We start from the raw sequence: 24,514 nt of genomic DNA on the forward strand, positions 1-24,514 counted from the left end.
GTGTTTGTAACATTCACATCATTTTCTAATCGGTTCTAATCGTAGAATATTAATAATAAATGTTCAAATAATGTTACATTTTGGGTGGAAATAAAGTTAGTAGAATGTTCTAATGTTTTTGTAACCTTTAAATAATGTTAAAACTGGATTAACCTTTTAAAACAATGCCCTCACCATATTTTTTATAAGTTTGTTAGCTGGAATTTCATATTAAAGGAAAAGCTCACTCAAAAATGAAAATTATTGCAAACCTTTTGTTCTTTTCATTGAACAAAACATTTTCTTTTGTGTTCCACAGAATCATGGAAGTCATATGAGTTGGGATGACACGAGTAAATGATGATATTTTTGGATGAACTATAAGACCTGTATTTTGTCACTAGCCTATCTATTTTTTATTTTTTTAATGGCAGAAATAAAGCTGAGATTGTGTGAGACTTCCCATTCATAAATCACTATATCAGCAAAAGAATAACACTAGCGTAGCAAACAACACGACTACTTGCTTTCATCTGATTCAGTTTAATCAAACCGAAACTCTCCAACAGAGCCACAGTCGAGTGTTTGACCTCAATATTTCCCCTCATCAGCGCGACGAAGTATGACGAAGCAACCACATTTCCATTCCATCCTGAGGTGTGTGTGTGTGTGTGTGTGTGTGTAATGACATGGGTACTTCACTGTGAACACGTCCCGTGTCCCTGTAAATCAAATGGCTTAAAAAACCAAAAATGCCTGTAGGTTTAGGTGTTGGGTGATATAGACAATAAGAAAACCCATTACGTCTATGGAGAGTCCCTGTAAACCACATATGCAAGAGTGTGTGTGTGTGTGTGTGCACTTGTATGCGTAAAATACAGAGCACTAATTCTGAGTACAGGTTCCCATACATTTTGGGGGACTTTTGGTAACACTTTATTTTAAGGTGTCCTTGTTACACATATTACATGCACTTACTATTATAGAAACAATAAATTATGCATAATTACATGTAAGTAACCAAAGCCAAACCCTAACTAATGTAGTTAATTAACATTGTTCAGTAATCAAATGCATAATTATATAACAAGGGCACCTTAAAATTAAAGTGTAACTGGATCTTTTTTATATATATGTTTAATAGTTTTGAGGTAATGTAACAGTGAAAGTGTTTTTTCCTGTATATTCATTTGAACACACTCTCAAAAGAAAGGTACAGAAGCTGTTACTGGAGCGGGACCCTTTCAAAAGCTACTAATATGTATGTTTAAGGTGCTAAAATGCACCATTCTGAGGTAAATAAGGTACAAAGCACGGTATTCAGGTCCCATCACAGTAAGAGCTTGTGTACCTTTTTTTCCCCCTGAGAGTGTAATAAATACCACCAGGCCAAAGAATTGTAACGAATCACATATTTTATTAAAAGCCACTTAAGCAAAATTCAGTAACAAAAATCAAACATGTCTTATTTAGCATATTTAATTACTGCAGGTTTGTATAATATTCTGAGTTTGCATCTGACTGTTTTTATTGATTGTGAGGAACACTGAATGTGTTTAGTGCAGGTGAGATGAGTGAATAATGCTGATATTTAGTCTAGAACTACAGTAGGATCATGTTCACACACAACGCTCTGCTCTTACTCCTGATTTCTCTCAACACCAGAGCTGTCCGTCAGTACATGAGAAACACGCGTTACTTGTAATGTGTTACCCCCAAACACTGCTTGATGCAAATACTAAAATATGAGCGATGTGCACGTGATATATGTGCAGCTTTGCCACAGCTTCAGCTTCTGCATTCTCCTGCTTCACATATACATCATTATTAACAAAACTGTCAAAAAACAATACAGAGACACTGAAGTCAGTATATGTTTTAAACAGGGAACGCAGGGCCGGTCAGAATCTAATCGTGTCTCTGGAGGAAGGTGTCGTCTCTAAGCGATCAGTGTGGAGGAGTATTCAGAAGAGCCGCTCTCAGGTGGAGAGCAGGTTGTGTGTCGGCTGAAGCACGATGGAAGCTGCTCCTTCAGGACTCTTCTGAACTTCTGTCCAGCACAGGCGTAGATGATGGGATTCAGGCAGCAGTGGCTTAATGCGATCGCTTCCACACACTGCTTGGCAAGAGTCAGACCAGTATGCCACTCGCAAGAAAGCAGGTGTCCCTTCGTCTGCAGGAACTCGAGGAACGTGACGATGTTGTATGGAGTCCAGAAGAAGAAATAAACGGCCAGCACAGCCAGGAGGAGTCTGACCACGCTCTGCTTTCCTTCTGATTTACGGAGGATCCGGCAAAAGCAGAAGCTCATGATGATCAGAGGCAGAATCAAGCTCAGGACGTTTAGATACGTAACGACATCCAGGCTGCACCTTCAGGAAAATCAGGTCTGCAGGATGCTTTAAGGCTGGTCTCCTCTTTCACTTCGGCAAAAACAATATTAGGGAGGGACGCAAACAGGCTGAGCATCCATACAAATAAGACCAGAGCTACTTTTGCAGGCCGTTTTCTGGAACAGATGCTGTGTTTGTAGAGCGGCGATGACGTGGCGATCCAGTGTCACGAGGACCATGAAGAAGACGCTGCTGTAGAGACCCGTCGTGAAGAGACCGGTTACGGTGTGACACACGAATGTCCCCAAAACCCACTCGTCCACGGCACTGTGAGTCCAAACAGGGAGCGAGGCGAGAAAGAGCAGGTCAGAGACGGCCAGATTGAGCAAACACACGTCTGTCAGACTGCATCTGTGACGGGATCTGATCAGGACACACAGGACCACAGCGTTTCCCAGCAAACCAACGATCAGAACTGTGCTGTACAGGATGGGAACGAGCACCTTGCTGAAGGCCTGTGTGTTCACATCACCGCATGGTGCTCCAATCTCACTCTCATAGATGTCATAGTAATCGCTGTAGTCTGCTGTCGGAGCTTACAGAGGACACACAGACAACACACTGTTAGATCATATGATATAGACCTATGTATAATATATTATATTTACAATGTGCAACAAATCCCTGCAAGAGCATGGAAACGACTCAAATAAAGGAAAATTGTCCTTCTTAAATGGATGAGTAAACCAACAGTTTATTATACATACAGTTCAACACTAACTGAGCACAAACAAACCAGCAGCATGCACTAAAGTGTGTGTGTGTGTGTGTAAAGTTTCTCAGAAATCTGAAATCTTAGTATTAGTTTAACATTTCTTTAGGTCTGAAAGTAAATTGAATAAAACGACACAAGTATGAGCTGACTTTTAGTTTGTGTTTTCCTGACCTCTGCTGGTCACATCAGGCATCAGCATTAAGTGTGAACTCGGGAAGATGTTTAAATGCTCACTTATGTAATACTTGTTTCACTTTTAAATTCCTATCATAATAATTTTGGGTATTTTTTTTAATTCTTCACTTTTTAATAAACGATTCCTTAGAATTTAGTGAACATTGTAGCAAAAATCACAATTAAAAATTAGAATGTACTAATGAAAATGAAACTGAGATTTTACTCGATATATTAGCTTATCTTTTTAAATAAACAATATTTTAGTTATTTAAGCACGTTTTGAATTGTTATTCTGAAAATAAATGAATAAATCAAACCCACTAATGCCTCCTGCAACCTCACCCGTGTAATAAAGTTGTGTATTTTGGCAGATAATGATATTCTGTTGCCTGTCGAGCTTCACGAGCGCTTTTCACGCGTTCATTTGTTTAATGAAAGCTACTTCGAGATCGTGTTAGTTTAGCGCGGCAAAAATAAACGAGGCGCAGAAAATACTTTGCGTACGATGTATCTGGCTGCCATGACAACATCTCGCGTTTGCTGCTGAATATGTAATGATAGTAAAATCACTTGAATGGTTCAGAAAAGCTGCATCGCTGCATTGAGCAGACTCTTACCAGCTCCAGTCCCCGGCTCCTCGGTCATGGCTCTTGATAATGGCAGATGAATCTGGGAAATATGTGATCAAATCTATAAAATGGCTTTACAAAACAGGAAAGCCCCAAAACTCCCCAAAACACGCCCACTTTCCCAATGTTTCACTTTGACAGAATTCCAGCGCGTGCCAGCAGAGGCTGATAAGGACTGTTTTTACCTCCTTAAAACGAAGTAGTGAAAATAATTAATAAAATAATAAAATATGAATCCCAGACAGAAAAACATGGTGATTCTCGACTGAAAGGCCTGAGAGTGTCTGAAGCACAGTGAGATACAGAAAATAATCTAAGAGACAGAAGGAACAAACAAGCAGAAACAAGCCATCTGGTCTTAATATACAGCTACTTATCCCTAAAATCTCGTCACTGCTGCTCTCGCTGGTGATTGGCTCAGCATCAGCCGACAGTGACGTCACGATGAAGCACAAGCACACTTTGGGTTTTGTTGTTAACCAATTAGCCAATAAGGTAATGTTAAAAAAATGCCAAACTGATCCCAAAGCAGCCAAAACTCTGTCCAACCGCGCACTAAAGTCATAAACTGACTAGTGACTCCAGTCATCTATAGACAGTGTTGGGAAAGTTACTTTTAAAGTGCCTCTATTACGGGTAATGAAAGGTTCAAATTTTGGTTTTGGGAGTCCCCAACAACAGGTTGACATGCATGCAAGGACAAAAACACTTTCATTTTCGTATATGCATTTATTTTTACTTTATTTGCTCAACGACTTCCAAACAATTCGCTCAGTGATGAATTAAAAGCGGTGATTGGTCGATTTCATCTCATCTCGCCTGTAACGCCTGGGGCACGTTCAGGCTCACACCGGTGCCCAACGTCCCCTCTTGAGCGTTCACGAGACATCGCAGAGAATTTCTCCGTTATGGGAACCTTTCCTGAAGTCCTATCGGCTCACGCCAATCCAAATGACTGGCCAATTGTTGCGAAGCATGCAATCACATGCAAATACCATTCAAGCCTTTGGCATCCGTTGATTTGAAGGAGCTATCTCTCAAAACTGCACTTCTTCTTGCCCTCGCTTCGGCTAAGCATATAAGGGGATTTACATGCGTTTTCTGTGGACAGCGACTGTATTCGAGCGACTGTAGCCGAGGTTTGGAATGCCTCTTTCACATTAGGGCCCACTCAACAAGGGCAGTCGCCTCCTCCTGGGCATGGTTCAACCGGAGGTAAGTAAAGTTGTTAATGTTCTATTAATATGTTGCTGCTAATTTTAACCTGGCTGTTTGTTATTTTGTGGCAGAAAAGGGATACAATATATGATCAACAAACTCATGGTTCTGAGTGTTTTTACTCCGTAAACGAGTTGTAACATTAAACGTTTAGACATAGTTAGTTTCCTAGCAAGTCAGTTATTTTCAGTAAATTAATTCAAAAGCTTCTTGGTCCCCATTGCTTTTGCTCTATAGTTCTCAGCTTCTCACCAAAATGAAGAGAAAGAAGGACATCATGTCGTTCTTCCAAAGAAAAGATAAGGTAGACAGTGAGACGGAGCCAAATGGTTCTGGAACTTCTTTAAGTCTGTCTAAATATCATTTAGTAATTGCAATGTCTTCTGGTCCATATACTTTCCTTAGGAAGGTGTGCTAGACACTGATTAATGTAACAAAAATACTATACATATTTATTTTGCTATTGTATTGTGGAGTGACACTTTCATAAACCTTTCTATGCTCCTCTGATTATATAATGGTAAATATTACAATATCATAGCACAACAACAGTGATCAGCAATAATGAAAAGCCTAATACTCACAATAAAAATAATAAGGTCATATAGATCATAACACAGTCTCGGAGGTAAGAAGTGGATTATCCTTCACCTGAAATTTCTTTTCATCCTGAAATGCGAGGCAAATGTTGGATCACAATAATTAGGAACCACGATTTCCACAAATTCCTTCACTCGATTGGGATGCTCTCTTTTATTCTGGACAGCAAGGGCAGTGACTGTAACATCCAGCGTGTTTTGCAGTATTAAACACATATTTACACCGATTTCATCAGGATCCGAAAATTCTCCAAAAAGAACACAAAGAATGATCTTCTCAGCTGCCATAGTTGCAACACTTGGTCATCAGAACAAGGTGTTCAACGCACCACCGTTTCCGTTTAATAAATGTTTTGCACCGTTTTTTCGGGGCTGAACGCAGCCCTGGTAAAGCAGTGTTTGTGAGGCAGTGCTGCTTTGTGTACAGCGTTACCGGGGAAACCGCTATTTTTAAAGCTCCAAAAGCGGCACCTAGTGGCAAAGAATAAATTTGCATTTTCATTCAGACCAACGCAAAAATCGAGTTTTCCCAGGTCTGCACGCGCAACAAGTGAGTGAGCAATATGCTAATATTTCATTTTGACGTCAACATGAAACGGCTTGGGATTCTTTTTAAAAACGACTCGTTTCAATGATTCAGAGTCGACTCTTTCTTTTGAGAGACTATAACTTTATACACGGTGCACTTTCAGATTTAACACTTTGCAGGATGTTTTCATTCACTTAGAGCTGTTACACACTGCATGAAAGCTCATCTTCAAAAAATCCATAATAGGGGCACTTTAAAAGTAATGCATTACAATATTAGCGTTAGTCCATAAAAAAGTAACTAATTGTGTTACATATATTTATTATTTATGGAAAGTGTCTCAATACCTTTGTGTTATGTTTTGTTTTGGGCCGGGCTTGTTTGTTTGTTTTTTAGTAGGCCTAAGCCTAATAAAAAAAATAAAAAAAGTAATATTTTTGGCAACTATAAAGGCCCTTTCAGAGCAAAAGTGAAATGAAACATCCTCAGACTGAAGGAAGAGTCTCTGTCTCTGTCTCTGCACTTCTGATTTCTCTCAGCACGGGAAATGAGAGCTGTCAGACAACACATGAGAACAAAGGAACTGGAGAGACTCATTTGAAAAGGTAACTCAGATATTTTCTTGTAAATTTAAAAATAGTTATTTAAAAAAAACAGAACAACAACAAAAAGAAAACAATCTGATTACGTTATGTGTAACGCATTACCCCCAACACTACCTTACGAAGTCCTAACAGAATAGATCGTTTGATTCTGAGGCTCAGTGAGAGACTGAACATTGAGTGCGTTTACATGGACCCTCTTAATGCGATTATAATGAGATTTTGGCGATATTGCGATTATGCTTTACCTCATGTAAACGCAATACTTCGATCTAAATAATACGATTAAGCTCATAATCGCAGCAAGCATAATCGTATTAACATAGGTGGCGTACGCCGATTTTAATCGGAATATACAGGCATGTAAACACCTTAATCGCAGTATTGCCGCTCTGACCAAAGTGCGCATGCGCTTGTGACATATATGAATAACGTGACACGCACCTGTAATAATACGGAGATTAGAAACGATGGAGGGAAGAAAGCATCGCATTCTGAGGAAAACACAACAAGCTGCCAGCAGTCTCTGTGCAACATGATCTCACAGAATTCCGTGTAATGTTCACGGACTTAATTAACCCCGAATCTGTGGTGGCATCACGGAATCGCCGAAAATTCCGTGATGGGCTCACAGAAGTGATACCAATGTAAGTCAGTGACAGGCATCAGCCGTGCTCCACGCACGGAAACCAGTGAATCCGTGCATGGACCGCGGCTGATGCCTTCTGTGAGCCCATCACGGAATCGCCGAAAAACATTACACGGAACATTCCGTGAACATTACACGGAATTCTGTGAGATCAGGTTGCTCTGTTCCTTACCCTCATCCAGAAAGGACGAACAGAACGCGACGGCAGCGTATAGGCAAACAAATTCCATCATATTTCTGTCATGGCGCCGAAAAAGCGTGGAATACAGCGATACAAAATCATTATGCATTAGACGTAAATAGATTAAAACAGCGACCAGTAATACTGCTCTTTCTGAGTCCATCATTTGTGCTGTCCAGAGGGGTATGTGAATAATGGCAGTGAAAAAATTAACCACAATTCTTAGCGAATAATAAGAATAATGGAAATTGCATGTAAACGGGAGTAAGAGCTTTGCTCTTGACATGTAAACATCAAAATGCGATTAAGTCCTTACTCTGATTATTGGAAATAATCGCAATATTCGTGCGCATGTAAACGCAGTCATTGTCATATAATATTTGCTTGGTTTTCATGGGACAAATGCTAAAAAATGTAAAATAAAACACTGTAAAAACATGTTTCAGATTGATCTGGCTATTATATAGGCTACACTGTTAAAAATTACCTGTAAATTTTACAGTAAAATACTGGCAACAGGGTTGCCAGCCAGTTACTATAATTTTTACAGTAGCGGTTCTGTAATTTAATTTACAGAATTTAATTAAATTACAGAACCGCTACTGTAAAATTACAGTAACTGGCTGGCAACCCTGTTAGTATTTTACTGTAAAATTTACAGGTAATTTTTACAGAGGAATTTTGTAAAATGCAGCATATATAATATATTTTCCCAAATGCTGCCAATGACTGGCAGCTGAATTTTAAATGTAAACTATTAACTGCATAAGCTTTAATCAATTGTTAACTGCACAAAGTGTTGTATACTGCATAACGTAATTCAATTATAACAAAAAATAATGACACTTGTTTGAAAAACAGGTCAAAATTTATTTAATAACCTTCAAATTTGCATGAATAAAGTAATAAAACAGTGTACTTTGTATTATATTGAACTCATTTATTTACAAAATGTTATTTTTTAAATGGACAATTAAAGGGTTAGTTCACCAAAGTAAAAATTCTGTCATTAATTACTCACCCTCATGTCGTTCCACATCCGTAAGACCTTCGTTCATCTACAGAACACAAATGAAGATTTTGATGAAATCTGAGAGCTTTCAGTCCCTCCATTGGGTGCAATGCAACTTGCACATTCAAGGTCCTTGAACTAGAATGTGCAAGTTGCGTTGCACCCAATGGAGGGACTGAAAGCGCTCAGATTTCATCAAAATCTTCATTTGTGTTCTGTAGATGAACGAAGGTCTTACGGATGTGGAACGACATGAGGGTGAGTAATGATAGTATTTTCAACTAACCCTTCAAATGTTTTTAAATTACTTGAAACATATAATTAGCAATCATATACCCTCAACAAAAAGAAGAAATATGCAAACTGTTACTTTATAACCACAAGTTGACCAACATGGTCATAATAAAAATAATTATAAAAACCACAAAGATTCCGATGACTCTTCATCACTTCATGAACAGACCATGGCACCACAAACAACAAGGCCCCAAGTCCAACAAACTTCTGATCCAAAATAGGAGAACACCACAGGATGCAAAGAGTGGCTAGAAATATTGCAAAGAACAGAGGACAATATATTAGATGCATTACAAAACATAATGATACAGCCAGACACAGATAGAGAGAAGTCAGATACAGACAGAGGATGACAGATACAGACAGATACAGACAGAGAATGACAGATACAGACAGAGGATGACGGATACAGTCAGAGACAGAGAATAATAAAAGGAAAATTAGATCTTGATGTGTGTGTACTTACATTTCAGAAATTCCACTGAAAATCCATCACTTTGCAAAGAAGAGTGGCAACATGTGGGTTCACTGCAACCTGTTTCTTCTGTACCATTTGCCCGGTCGTTTTAGATGGCACTTTTCCTTTCGACTTCTTTGTTCCTCTCTCCGGATTAATACCTACAAAGCGTCTAAAGGGTCATGAAACAGACAATATGTAATTAAGATGCGTTTCTCTACTCCAGTGAGGACCTCCCAGAAAGTTTTAGATGTCCACTAATTAAACCACCTGTTTTAACTCATTAGCTTGCTGGTGTTAAATGAGGAGACATCTAAATCATTTGCCCTGAAAATTTTATGTCTTCTCGAGTTGAGAAGCATTGTGTTAAAGGCCTCAACAGATATAACACATAACATATCTACATAGATAAAATGAAAGTTCTGATATAACATATCAACATATGTAAAATACTGGTACTGAAGTTGTTAGAATTCAACCATTACCTTTGAATGAACTCCAAGGTACATGCTGCCTCCTCCTGGTACTCAAGATTGAATATATAGTACGATGCGAACAGAGTGGCAAGGCCAGACAGGAAGCTGGGCTGAATGCCCTCACACACAACCTCGCCTTCAATAGTCAGCATCCAGTGTCCACTCGTCAAAGTGTCTCCTAAAACAACCACATGTTACAAGTCATTTTAACTATACCATTTTTATCTTTCAGCTTTTACATTTAAACTATATTTTAATATGTAAGAGTACATGAACTCATTCTTTTAAACCAAAGTTAACAAGAGGCATTGCAAACAAACAATAAGCAAATTAGAGCAAATGTCCAACTGAACAAAAAAAAAACAATTCTATATAAAAGGCAAAAAAAAACGACAATGGGGCAGAACATCAGTGTAATGTAATACTGGTAACACCGAGTACCGCAGCAAGCATAAAGCCAACAAGACAGCCTTACAAAAATACTCCACTGAAATTTAAATGGAGGAACACAACATAAGAAAAATCCTTAATATAGACAGAAACCAGAAAAAACAAACAAACAAACAAAGTACAGAGGTACAAAGTACATAGTTAAAGTAGTAGTTACATATACAAGATTTTCTTTTCTGGTCAAGTCCAAGTTCTGGTCAATTAAGAGAGTACACTTACCAAGCACAATTAGTCGTGGGCTCCCAGGTATGGTGTGTGTCGCTTGAAGGTCAGCTGCTGTGGCGCACCTCTATAAAAAAAACATTAACTGTCCATATAAACTAATACAAGAACATACAAAAACAAAAAAATAGTGGTTTTCAGCAATATACTTACATTCGCAAGAAGCAGAAGACCATCCAGATCCTCTCGGAAATGTGCCAGGATGAGTTTGATCACAAGGGGTCCAACTTCTTCTTCGCTGGACAAGATTTTCTTGACAACTTCATTTGTGGGTTTGCTCTTAAAGAAGTCAACGAGGACTTTACCATACTCCTGTATGGCTTGGTTGAGCCTTTTGTGTATGGCGATACTGGTAAGCTCCTCAAAATGTGCATATATGTGCTTTTGCACAAACAGGTATGGCCATTTGCTTTTGAGGTCTTTGATAGGAAGTACTTGTGTGTCATTGATGTGCTTTCTTTGCAAATAATAAGTTTCCTTCATTAAGGCACAAACATCACTCCTGTCAGCTCCACTTTTTCCATATCGCTGGTACAAATTCTCTAAAGTTTGTCTTTTTTCCTCAAGTACATCATCAGAATTTGCAAGCGGAGGCTCAGGCTGCCATTGTGTGCATCCGTATGTGGCTGTTGGTTCTCTGCATTGCATTCTCTCAGGTGTGTCAGTTACTCCACTGATCCGTCGCCTGCGTGATAAAGTATTATCTCTATTGACGTGTTCTACACGGGTTTTTATTTGTTTCAAGAGGGAGTAGTACCCAATTTCATTTTTTTCTTGAGTATCATCAAAATCAGAAAAGCTCTTTGGATACTTTTTGACAATTTTGAGAGCTACAGCAAGGCACTGTGCTTTGCTTGGATTCTTTTCATGTTTCCTAATTTCATCAACAATTATACGAATCATTTTGCGGCGATCTGGGGGGAGTGGTCTCTTTCCATTCGCTACTGCACTGCGCAATTCGCTCGGCATTTGGTTCCAAGGAACCTGAAATGACTCAGGCCAAGTAACTGCTGTGGTTGAAGAAAGGCTTGGTGGGCTAATGGTGTCTAATGTGACAGTGGAAGGCGGCGGAGGTATTGTTGGAGGGACATCACCAGATTGATTTTGTTCTCCAGCTGATAGAAAAAAAATATATCATCAACATGTCAGTGTTATGTAACTGTGCTAATATTCTGATCTATTATCAGAAAAATAAAATAACTTTTTACAGTGTAACAAAAAATATACTTTATACACACACACACACACACATATATATATACATATATATATATACATAAACTTATACATATACAGAATGTAAAAATAACCTCTCATAAAGCTGTCTAGCAGTTTGCGAATCTGGATGGGCGGGAGTAAATCAGACAGGTCCACTCCAGGAGCTCCCTCTACATACTTAAGATCATCTGTGCTCTCCACACCCCAGCTAAGAAGTCTCTGCAGCAACTGTTCCTTCTTTTCTTCAAGAAGACCAGGCAGCGCTTTGGAAATGACCTTTTGTATTTCCTCTCCCAAAGTTGTAGACATCATTCTAGAGAAGGAAAAGAGTGGTGAAGAGCAAGCACTGACAGGCCACACAACTTGTACATGGGCAAGGGATAGTAGTCCAATAGGTTTTCCTGGCTGACACAACACAGCCTTTTTGCAGGTTTCTCAGATATGCAATGAAGGCCCTGATCAATGAGAGTTGAAGAGTTATATCTTTCTGTGATGAAGTTGACGGAATCTCCTTGAATGAGAATGGCTTTTATTTTGCCAAATACAATTCCATCATCAATTTGATCAAGCACAAGAAACATATTTTTTTTGTATTTAGTCCCTTTCACTTTTGTTTCATGTGAAATGAGTGTGCTTGACTGACAGTTAAGGTGTGAAACAGCTTCTCTAATATCATCATTGTAATCCGATGGGCAAAATTCTGTTCCTTTTTCAACAACAACATGGGGTGGGAACAGACTACCAGCACTTAAATAAGCTTGAAATAGCTGATGCCTTTCAGCAAGAGTAGAGCAAATGTTCTTGAAATTGTGCAACTTTCTTGAACACTGCTTGAAATATGTGTGTTTGCTTTCAAATCTGAGGGTCCAGAGACGAATGAGTGGCCCAAACTGGACTGTTAGTTCTGGATAATGAGTAACATAATGGTGTTTTGGCCTCAGAGGATGGTCAGGAAATAGTTTCTTTCGAAAATACATGTAGTCCTCAATCATTACCTTTAAGTAGGCGATCTGTCCTGAAGAAATGGCAGGGGCACAAATGAACTCAACCATCTGTCGGAGCTGCAAAACAAGTTGCCACACATCATTGTCAGCTGGATCCCTTATTTTATCTCCTATTAACACTGGTAGTAATCTCAGGAAACACCAGTTCTGAACCGCATGCCCTCCAAGTTTATCACTCCCAGCATTTATCTCACATGGCTTATCATGTGCATCATTACCTAGGTATCTGAATTGATTTACCCTTCTATTTAGATCCACATATGTAAACTGTTTCTCAACTCTGACCAGATGTTTAATGCATAGAGCCAAATCATAGGACACAACACCTTCAAACAGATCATGTCCAATGCATGGAGGCAAGCCAGGCTGGCAGACATGGTAATGTGATAAGTCATTGAAAAGAGAGTCAAATTTGACCCCTTTTTTCAGGTGCAAATCATCTGCTTGGACATTACCTATATATGACTGCACAGTCCTGCTTGGCCCCTTGGCCAGTCTGCCACAAATGTTGGTCGATCAATTTCACAGAATCTGCAAAAGAAGGAACTGGTGCTGAAATTTTCAACAAAGCCCCCAATAGCATGTGAGCCAAGATTGTCTCCGGCAATGGCACACACAATTGCTTTCTAATCTCACCACTGGACATTTGGATACCACTCACCTCAAGGTCTTTGAGATCCTTTATCAGCTGCCCCATCACCATGTCATGTCCAAAGAACTTGAAATCTTGCTCTCTGTAAAGTAGAACAAGTTGCATATGGTCAGTGGTTGACCGATTATGAGGCAAAATGTCTCCTAAAGTGAGATAGACTGCCAGCACTTTGTGTGTTTTTTTCCCTGAACCTAATGGATTAACAACTTCAAATGAATCCTGATAGAGAATCAAGCCCAGGGACATGGGATCTGACTTAAACAATGCATTTTCTGCAATTACTTTTCCATCCCAAATGTCCTTAAAAACATTGCTGTTGTGAGCCTGCAAACAGGTGTTGCTGTGCTGCTCCGCATGGACTCGCTCTTGAAAAGACTAGCAACTGTTTTTTTATTGGAATGTACTGGGCAAAGCATTCATTTCCAGCTTCATTGTTCCCTAAACAAATTGGAACTGGCTCAATGTAGTTGAAACTTTGCTTAAACACAGTTTTCCTCCTCTGATCCGTTTTCAATATCTGAGTGTTGCAAGTGTGGAGAAGATCATCCACTTTAATCTCATCTACCACTCTTTCTATGTCTGTCTCAGGAACTCCAAGTAGAATCAGTTTGTCTTTTAGTTTACACAGCAAATTTGACAGGCTGATGTCATGTATATCCTGGAGTCCTTCAACGATTGTTTGAATAACAGACGTAGGAAGCAACAACTTTGCCTGCAACTTCAGATAAAACAGGGCCAGATTTTTTAGAAACATGTGATCATCTACATGTTCTGGGCAAATCTCATCTACAGTCATTTCACTTGAGGCAGCAGCCTCACACCTGTCCTCAGAATGGAGCATAGACTCCTGAGTGCTTCCTTGGTTTTCACTTGTTCCCTGAACAATGGTTTCAATTAGACTGTGCTCTGTCTTTCCTTTATGACATCTTGATAAATGTGATGTGAATGTTGACAAGACAGTATATGTCTTTTTGCACTGTTTAAATGGACAAGATACTGCTGTGCCCTCTTTCAAATGGGTTTTTAGATGTGAAAAGAACGTCTCCGGTTACTATCGTAACCTCGGTTCCCTGAGAGCGAGAACGAGACATCACGGAGAATTTCTCCGTTATGGGAACTCCTTCCCTTCAACCTTTCCTGAAGTCCTATTGGCTCACGCCAGTCAAATGACTGGCCAATTGTCGCGAAGCATGCAACCGTATGCAAATACTGACGAGCTCGAGAGGCAGTATAAAATGCGGTGCCCGCGACAATTACGTCAGAATCGGATACTGAACGCCGCTTAGCTGGTCGAGCAGCGAGCACGGCGAACACCGTGATGTCTCGTTCTCGCTCTCAGGGAACCGAGGTTACGATAGTAACCGGAGACGTTCCCTCTCGAGCTTTCACGAGACATCACGGAGAATTTCTCCGTTATGGGAACGATATTCAATCCGCCGTGAGAGAGGCTACGAGCAGCCTGTACAAGTTACACACTCAGCGAAGAGAGAATACACACACATAATTCCCACCAATAGCGGCGCTTGTTAGGCGGGCTCGCAGCTGATAGGTGGAGGTAAGCCAATGAGCGTCTACACCCCAGGTATATGAAATTTGCATATCTGGTCGATAATATTGCAGGCTGCGCTGCGAACAGGGCAGAACAGGCGCAACAATAGTATTGTAAGGGGCTGCACAGAGATAGCTGTGTTAAGCAGCAGAAGCATAACATGATCATGGTAGCACTAGTAAATAGACACGAATAACTGGAGCTGCACTGAGTACAGGGCAGACAACAACAACGATAGCAAGAAGGCTGCAGAGTAATTACTGTGCGAGGCAGCAACACACATGTCCCACAATAGCGGTAGTAAACATAAATCAGTCACTCACCGACAACACTCGGGAGGCTAAGGACTGAACGTCCAGCTTGTAAAACCTGGCGAAGGTATTTTGAGAAGACCAGCCGGCTGCAAAGCATATATCCTGAATAGACATACCTCTCGACCATGCCCAGGAGGAGGCGATAGCCCTTGTTGAGTGGGCCCTAATGTGCAGAGGGCATTCCAAACCTTGGCTCGTATAAGCAGCCGTGATAGCGTCCACAATCCAGTGGGAAAGCCTCTGTTTTGAAACGGCCCGGCCCTTCGCGCAACCACCGTAGCACACGAAAAGCTGGTCAGATTGCCGAAAGCTGGCCGAGTGGTCGATGTAAATCCTCAAAGCCCTGACGGGGCACACCGAAGTCTGAGCGTCCGCATCACACGAGGTCGATGACTCAGAAGACAGGGCAGACAACGAAACAGTCTGCGCTCTGAAGGGGGTAGATAATGATTTAGGCACGTAGCCCGGTCTCGGCCGGAGAGTGACGCTGCAGTCACCGGGTCCGAAGCGAATACAGTCGCTGCTTACAGAAAACGCGTGTAAATCCCCTATGCGCTTAGCCGAAGCGAGGGCAAGAAGAAGTGCAGTTTTGAGAGATAGCTCCTTCAAATCAACGGATGCCAAAGGTTCGAATGGTGGCTGTGAAAGAGCTCTTAACACCACCTCTAAGTCCCAAGGCGGGACTGAAGGCGGACGCGGAGGATGCAATCTCCTCGCTCCCTTAAGAAAACTCACCACCAGCGCGTGCCTCCCGATCGATTGCCCGCCCAGCGGGGAACGAAACGAGGCAATCGCTGCCACATAGACCTTCAGTGTTGATGGTAGAGATCCACTATCCAGTCTGTACTGTAGAAACCTCAGAACATCCGACACAGAGCAAGTAGCCGGGTCGATATGAGCATGACTGCACCATTTCACAAACACTCCCATTTCAGAGCATACAACGCCTCGTGAGGGTGCCCGCGCCTCCGTGAGCGTGTCGAGCACACGAGAATGCAGGCGCTCAGCTCCTCTGATATCCCGGCAGCCACACATGAAGGCTCCACAACTCCGGGTTCGGGTGCCACACCGAGCCGCTCACCTGAGATAGCAGGTCCTTCCTGATGGGGATCGGCCAGGCGGCGCCACCAGCAGCTCTGTCAGGTCCGGGAACCAAGGTTGGTTCGCCAGTTTGGGGCGACGAGTATCATCGAAGCCCCCTCCTCCCTTATCTTGCATAGCACCAGTGGCAATATCTTGATCGGAGGAAACGCATACAGCCTGGCTGCCGGCCAGTGCGATGTCAGAGCGTCCCCCTTCAGCGGGGAGTGAGACAGGGAGAAGAACAGCGGGCAGTGCGCATTCTCGCTCGTGGCGAAAGATCCACCTCCGCTCTCCGTGGCGAGTCCAAATCATCCGAACCGACTCGGGTGCAACCTCCACTCTCCTTGGGGAATCCCCTTCCTCGAAAGCATGTCCGCCCCGCGGTTCAGGAGACCGGGGATGTGCGCTGCTCTGATGGATAGAAAGTGTCGGTCCGCCCATAGCAGGAGACTCGCTGCCTGCTTGTACAAAGCCCTGGAGCGAACGCCTCCTTGGTGATTTATGTACGAGACCACGGACATGTTGTCGGTGCGAATCAGTACATGCCGCTGTTCCAGCTGCGGCCGAAAATCCTTTAGAGCTAAGAACACAGCTTCCAGCTCCAAGCGGTTTATGTGCCACCGGCTCAGAGGTTCTGACCACAGCCCCAAAGCCGGCATACCCTTGCACACTGCTCCCCAGCCGCGAGTCGATCGTCCGTCGTGACCACAGCAGCGGCGTCACCAATCCCAGGGAACCCCCGGCTGAAGAGATCTGGGTTGCGCCACTGCCTCAGAGCTTGATGCAGCCGCGGGAGACCGCGATGCTCAGACGGCCCGAAGTCCACGCCGTCCAAGGGACTCGAGATTTCAGCCATAACTGCAGCGGGCGCATGTGTAGTAAGCCCAGATGACATACCGCTGAAGCGGATGCCATGAGTCCCAGCAGCCTCTGAAAATCTTTCAAGAGAACAGAGCTGCCTAGTCTGAAATGGCGCAGGTAAGACAAAATGGCCGCCGAGCGCTCCTGAGAGAGGCGGGCTCGCATCTCCACCGAGTCGAGCACACTCCCAGATATGTTATAGACTGGCTCGGGCGAAAGCTCTTCTGCATGTTGACACACAGGCCTAGGGACTCCAAGTGACGAAGCAGCACCTCTATATGGCTGGTTAGCGTGTCCCGCACTGAGCCAGAATCAGCCAATCGTCCAGATAGTTGAGAACGCATCCCGCACGCTCTGAGGGGAAAGTGCTGCATCCATGCACTTCGAAAAAGTGCGTGGGGCCAAAGCCAGCCAAGCGGGAGAACAGCGTATTGATGCGCTGTGCCCTCAAGCAAACCTCAGAAAACGTCTGTGATGCGGTGCTATCTGAATGTGAAAGTCGCGTCCTTTAAATCCACGGACGCAAACCAGTCCCCGGGGCGAATTTGCGCCAGGATCTGTTTCAGTGTTATCATCCTGAACGGACGCTTGCAAAGCGCCCTGTTGATGGGTCTGAGATCTAGAATCGGGCGGAGCCCCCCGTCTCTTTTGGGTACCACGAAATAGCGGCTGTAAAACCCGCACTCCAGCTCGCTCGGAGGGACTTTCTCTATCGCTCCTTTTTCGAGCAGATTGCATACCTCTTGTCTCAGAACCAGGGCGTTTCGAGGCAATGTTAGAGACCGCACCACGCCGTTGAAACGGGGTGGTCTGCGTCTGAATTGAAGGGTATACCCACGCTTTATCACACCGAGTAGCCAGCGAGATCCCGGAATAATTTCCCAGCGTTCAGGAACTGGGATAACGGCTTTAGCAGCAGTCGATGGCTGCGCCCGGCGGTGATCTTGCGACTATAACCTGTGTGGGCGGCGGCTCTGCACTGCTCTGAGGCGGGCAAGCGGTGCCGCATTGACTGAGTGAGGAGGAAAGAGCTCTTTTTGTGAGAATGTATGCATTTTTATTGAATGAACATCCAACACAAAAACATTTGAACACATGAACTTTTGGCGCTTGGGAGCTGGGCGCTCGCGCACTCTCCTCCTCTCTTCAGACCATCAGGACGACGGCTTAGCAACCGCGGCGGGCGAGAGTCACGTCGCGGGCTCCTCCGCTGGCCCTGGCGCTTCCTCCCGGGACCCCACGCCTTCCTCCGGACGTCCGGCTCCTGGCGAGGAGCAGTAGCAGTCACCGCCGCGGTCGCTGGCCTGGGGTTATCCCTTCGTTGGGAAAAGCCAGGTGCCGACGAGGACCTGGATCGCGCCGTCTGCTGCTGGAAAGCGCGCCTTGGCATGACGTGACTCATGGCTTTGGCGCGCTTTTGAGCCTCCGCGAAGCGCTCAATAATGGACTCCACGGCGTCACCAAAGAGGCCTGAGGAGTCACAGGAGCGTTCAGCAGCACCTTACGATCAGCATCCTTAAGATCAGCCAGGGTTAGCCAGAGGTGCCTCTGAAGAACGACCATAAAACCCATGGCCTTACCCACGGCCTGGGCCGCTCGCTTCGTCGCCATCAGTGCGAAGTCCGTCGCCGCACGCAGATCCTTCACAGCCTCCGCAGTGAGAACTCCGCCCTCCGCCGCCTGCAGGAGCCGCCTGAAAAACCTGCAGCACCGCCATGGCGTGCAGCGGAAGCTGCCTCGCCATCAGAGGCATACGCTTTATTAGCGAGGTGGGCGGTGGTCCTGCATGGCTTCGAGGAAGGCTTATATCGGAGCCTAGGGTCTTGGCTGCTGCAGGGCAAAGGTGCGCAGCGACAGTCTCTTCGACAGGGGAGGCGCCGCGTGCCCGTGGGCCTCCGCCCCATCCACGTGGGAAAAGATGGCCTGTGTGGCAGAGTGGGCCAGCGCGATTGGGGCGCAGACCACGTTTTCACCAGCTGCTCGTGCACGTCTGGAAAGAAGGGGACCGACGCCCTCGAGTCAGCTTTCCGTGTGGACCTGAAATACCAGGAGTCGAGCTTACTCCTGGCAGGCTCCTCTGGAGGACTCCAGGTAAGCTCCAACTCTTGGACAGCCCTTGACAGAACCCTCATGAGCTCCTCTTGGAGGTCTGGGGATCCCGAGCTGTCTGTCTGATCGGGCTCGATCCGCCCAATCCTCCCTCTCCGAGGCCGAAATGGACATAGTGTCATCCCCCTCCTCCTGGCCAAAGGACACAAACTCCCCAATGTTGGAAGGAGGGCGGAAGCAGTCCTCGGGGAAGGATACTGGGGAATGGGGCGACCGTTGGGTTTGGCGGAGCGGCAAGACGACGCCCCGCCACCAGGAGAGGGGGCCCACCAGCGCACGCTGGCGGCAGTGGGCCTCACCCGAATAGGCCGCGAATCATATCGCGGCGGGTCCGGAGCACGCGGGCCGGCAGGTCCGCGCAATGTCCGCAGGCCCAGGCAGGCGACGCAGTGATCGTGTTGATCCGGCGGTTCAATTGGTCCCGCGCAGATCTTGCAAACTGTAGCCATGATGAATTCAACAGGTGAAGTAGAAGATTCTGACGTAATTGTCGCGGGCACCGCATTTTATACTGCCTCTCGAGCTCGTCAGTATTTGCATACGGTTGCATGCTTCGCGACAATTGGCCAGTCATTTGACTGGCGTGAGCCAATAGGACTTCAGGAAAGGTTGAAGGGAAGGAGTTCCCATAACGGAGAAATTCTCCGTGATGTCTCGTGAAAGCTCGAGAGGGAACCCAGTCAAGTCCTCACAATGCACAGAGCAACATTCAATGTGACAAGTAAAATCAGTACTGCAGAGTTGTGCCACAGCTACAGGTTGTCTTTCATTATGATACCGGTATGAGTGTGACTTAAATGCATTAAAGCTTTTGAAATCCAAACAGCAGCTAGCTATTCAACACTTAAAAGTTGCATTTGGCAAATTCCTGTGTAATTTCATGTGCCTTACATATGCCAAAACGGTCTCAAATTCATGTGAGCAAAACTGACAGATCATCTTGAACCTCATTCTTTTGGATGCTAACTATTCTTAATTCCCACACTCAGAAAACAATGCTATCTGGAGTCAGACATGGATAGAAGGAACAAGGCACAAAAAAGCGTGTGTAAGCTCCCGAAAAAAAGCGTGCATAAAAAGTATGTGGGACTTTAAATGCATTTTAAACAGTTAAATGCTCTACGTTTTACAAGCTAATTGGCACTATATCAGGTATAAATTCCAACTGACGCAAAAAAAGAACATTAATAAAAAAAAAATTAAAAAAAATCACACTAAAATCAAAGACTAAATTACCGCTATAAATCACCGTTCTACAGCCGACAAGCCAACGAATGCGACAGCCACCTATAAGTAAATTATCTTTATTGCTAACTGGAACTGCCCTCTCAACTTCCCAACTGAACTGCACAAACGCAAGTCAAGAACAGATTCGAGCAAGAACCCAGAAGCAAAACTCCAGAAAAATATTCTACAACTACAATAAGTCAACTCGTTTGTTTATAGGTCGGCGTTGCGCATGCTCAGTTCATTTGTTCAAGTGTCACAGCACTGATAAGGTGCCCTCTGCAAAAATACAAGTTTGACAGCCGAAAGACATAAACAGAGATATCTGTAAATACCGTATTTAAACGTAAATAAATATTCGGTTGCGTTATAGTAATACATTAACTATACAAGGCAGACTTTATATCAAACAGATGTTAAAGTGTTCACATTACCTGAAGTTAACAAAGGCCCACAAATCCACTCCTCGCTGGTCAAACGCTTGGAACAGCAGCATTCTCCCATTCAGCAACGCTCCATGAGCGGGCTGACTGCGAGGCTTTAGCAACGCATTTTCATTTCTGCGGCCGAGTTAACAGATGACTAAGTTACCTGTGCAAATTTTACACCATAAAATAATCACGACGAAGTGTGCTGATCAACACGAAGTTCTCGTGAATAACGTTACCCACAGGTGTCACTGAATCATGTAATTCATAATTTAGGAACTCTATGTTCTACCCATAGATGCTATGAAATCCTACCGCGACCGCGCTGCTGAAACCCTGCGCAAGTCTCCTTGGAGCACAGCGGACGGAGGAAGCGTGAATCCGGGATTAACGTTACCAATATTAACCGCGAATGTATATACCTTCATATACTAGTCTATGACAGTTACTAAACATGAAAAATAAAAAAATAAAAGTCACTTACCACAGTTGTGAATCACTCTTCTTGCCGCTCCCAGAATCTCGACCGTTGAAGATCCCAAGATGGCGCTGAAGATTTGAAATTGACAGCAATATTCTGTAAATTTGAGTCAAACTGCCACGCGACCCCAGAATGCATTGCGGTTTACAGCAATATGCTGTATTATTAAAAAAACAGCCAGCTGCTGTAAAATAGTGCTGTAATTTTTACAGCAATTCATTACAGTGTATATATATTCAGCTTCGGTTTAAGGCACAAAATATTCCTTCATTTCTCAGCTTCCAGTAGACTTCATCTAAACCCTTACTCTTTAAGTTTTACTTAATTTTTACATTTACTCCAACCCCCCTGAACTCCACTACATAAATAAGCTCGTTCATGAATGAATAATATATATATTCTGTAAATTAAGCAGCCATGAATTATATTAGATTAAATATAGGGTGTAAATAGTATTGATTTTAAGCAATTATGTTTTATATTATAAATATGTCAAATTTATTGCTACTGCTACTTTTTTTTAAATAAATATTTCCCCACTAAAATTCTGAATAAAGGAAGCTCATTACTGCTCCACTAGATAACATTAATGCATCAAAAGTATAGTTTTTCACCTTTCATCTGAAAGTACAATGCAAACTTACCTGTAAACTATCAAATCAAGATAACAGTAGACAACCAGTTTTACAGTAGACTCCAGTGGGCTTCATTCATTGCTGCACATGATTCTCTATGAACAAGCAACAGAATTAGCAAAATTTTATAATAAATTGAAAAGAAAAGGAAAAGAAAAACAAAACGCAAAGAAAACAAAAATAACGACTTTATTCAACATGTGTGAGGCCTCAGACAATTTGCCAAAAATTGTTTACCCTAATGGGACAAAGTCAATCATAAATGGAACCCTAAAAAAAGGGTCAAAGGTCATATGTAAAAAAAACTAATTTTGAAAAAATGATTTTATTACTAAATATACGTAATATATTAAATCAATTATTTTTTCAAGCTGTGAATTCACAGTTAGTCCCCATAGAGGGCTGAGTTACAACTAAGTTATGCAATATTTTTCCATTGCACTTGATCAACAAACTAGGGTTGCAAAGGGGCGGAACATTTCCGGTAAATTTCCATGGGAACTTCGTCTGAGGAACTTTGGAAATATTCCAAAGTTTCCAAACTTACCAGGAATTTATGGGAATTTACGGGAATTTTGGGGAATTTATGGGAATTAATTGGAAATTCATAAAACTGAATCATATACATACATAAATATATATATATATTTTTGATCATAGGCTCACTTGCATGCAAACTAATACAAATTTTAAAAATGACATTTTTGGGGGGGAATCTGTGATGTTTTTTCAGGATTTATTGATGAATAAAAACTTATGAACAGTTTATATATTTTAAAACAGTTTTATATTTTCTAACAATATAAGTCTTTGCTACTACTTTTTTAAAATTAATTTAACACATCCTTGTTGAATAAAAGTATTAATTTATTTCAAAAAAAGAGAAGAGATACTGACCCCAAACTTTTGAATGGTAGTGTATTGTTAAAAAAGGATTTCTATTTTAAATAAATGTGTGTGTGTTTTTTTTAAACTCTTTATTCATCAAAAAATCCTGAAAAAAGAATCACAGGTAATAATAATAATAATAATAATAAAAATATATATATTAAGCAGCACAACTGTTTCCAAAATTAATAATAAATAATCATATTAGAATGATGTCTGAAGAATCATGTGACACTGAAGACTGTAGCTTTGATCACAGAAATACATTATATTTTAAAGTATATTACAACAGAAAACCATTATTTTAAATTGTAATACCAGCAATACTGCACAATATCACTGTTTTTTTCTTCTTCTGTATTTTTGATCAAATAAATGAAGGCTCGATGAGCAAAACATATGCAATGTTTAAAAACATTAAAAATAGTAATGTGTCCAAACTTTTGACCAGCACTGCACTTCTGTATGATAACAGAAAACAGCTTGAGCTATATAGCACACAGCCTACCTCATACACTGTCTAGCTACTGTATACACACTTTTTGGTATTTACTAGTTAAACGTGAATCCCAAAGATCAATATATTTAGAATATCAAAACTTAGATGTAGTCTTTGGGCTCAAATGCAGAAAGTGCGGCTTCAGTGAAAATGGAGGGGAATCCCGCTCTTAGGTGACTAGAGAGGATTGTGTGTGTGTGTGTGTGTGTGTGTAGCCTAATTTAGTTGCACAGTATATTACACACAGCACAAGGAAGTTTTAAACATTTTTTGTAATATTCATGTATTTTATATGAATACTTACCAAGATGGACATTTTGATATTTTGTGTGCAGGATTTAAGAAATGATCTGTGCATGTAATGGTAGACGAGCACAGTGCATGCAGGGGGCGTGGCCTCGATAGCCCGCAGTAAGCAGTGTGCTGTGTGCCATTGTTCTCAACCACATTTAAGTTCCCAGTTCCTGCAATTTAGCAAATTTCCAGTTTATTTCCATTACTTCCCGTTAATTCCCATATATTCCCGTTAATTCCCATGGAAAGTTTCCAGTCTTGAAAATTCCCGGAATTTTGCAACCCTACAACAAACTACATTGTTAGGCGGCATTAATTAGATCAACCGGAACCTGATCGTCAGCGGAGACCCCTGAGACATATCCCCAGTGATGACCTCGATTGAATACAATAAAACAAAAAAAAATAACAAAAATATAATAAAATACCTAACTACATAATACTACTATTGTTAGAAATTGCAACAAAATTAAAATAGAAATATAAACTTTTGACCTGCGGGTTTCGTCTGGTCAGAGGAGAACTGACCCCCGACTGAGCCTGGTTTCTCCCAAGGTTTTTTCTCCATTCTGTCGCCTCTGGCTTGCTCAGTTGGGGACACTTCATGTCTAGCGATTATCGCCGATTTGATTGCACAGATACTATTTAAACTAAACTGAGCTAGACAATGACATCTCTGAATTCAAT

The 24,514-nt window shown here is 42.4% G+C and overlaps 1 protein-coding gene and 1 pseudogene across 8 annotated transcripts; both read right to left on the bottom strand.

Moving 5' to 3' along the window:
- Positions 1-4,363, bottom strand: part of LOC131552559 (C-C chemokine receptor type 2-like) — a 4,960-nt pseudogene extending 597 nt beyond the window's left edge.
- A 4,600-nt stretch (positions 4,364-8,963) lies between these two features.
- Positions 8,964-21,620, bottom strand: LOC131552862 (uncharacterized). 8 transcript variants are annotated; one of them, XM_058797009.1, is made up of 10 exons: positions 21,515-21,620; positions 13,469-13,541; positions 13,263-13,338; positions 12,799-12,864; positions 11,896-12,116; positions 10,739-11,700; positions 10,583-10,652; positions 9,923-10,091; positions 9,447-9,609; positions 8,964-9,184 (listed from the first exon to the last, which is right to left on the bottom strand). In XM_058797009.1, the coding sequence occupies exons 5-9, from the start codon at positions 12,113-12,115 to the stop codon at positions 9,450-9,452; spliced, it is 1,581 nt and encodes a 526-aa protein (XP_058652992.1). In that variant the 5' UTR covers position 12,116; positions 12,799-12,864; positions 13,263-13,338; positions 13,469-13,541; positions 21,515-21,620; the 3' UTR covers positions 8,964-9,184; positions 9,447-9,449. The 8 variants fall into 8 exon arrangements, with proteins under 8 accessions (XP_058652992.1, XP_058652982.1, XP_058653016.1 ...); XM_058796999.1 differs by having other exon boundaries at positions 8,964-9,187; XM_058797033.1 differs by having other exon boundaries at positions 8,964-9,187; positions 13,263-13,353.
- Positions 21,621-24,514: the final 2,894 nt, after the last annotated feature.

Source organism: Onychostoma macrolepis, chromosome 02 (assembly GCF_012432095.1).
Source record: "Onychostoma macrolepis isolate SWU-2019 chromosome 02, ASM1243209v1, whole genome shotgun sequence".
NCBI classification, from domain to species: domain Eukaryota; kingdom Metazoa; phylum Chordata; class Actinopteri; order Cypriniformes; family Cyprinidae; genus Onychostoma; species Onychostoma macrolepis.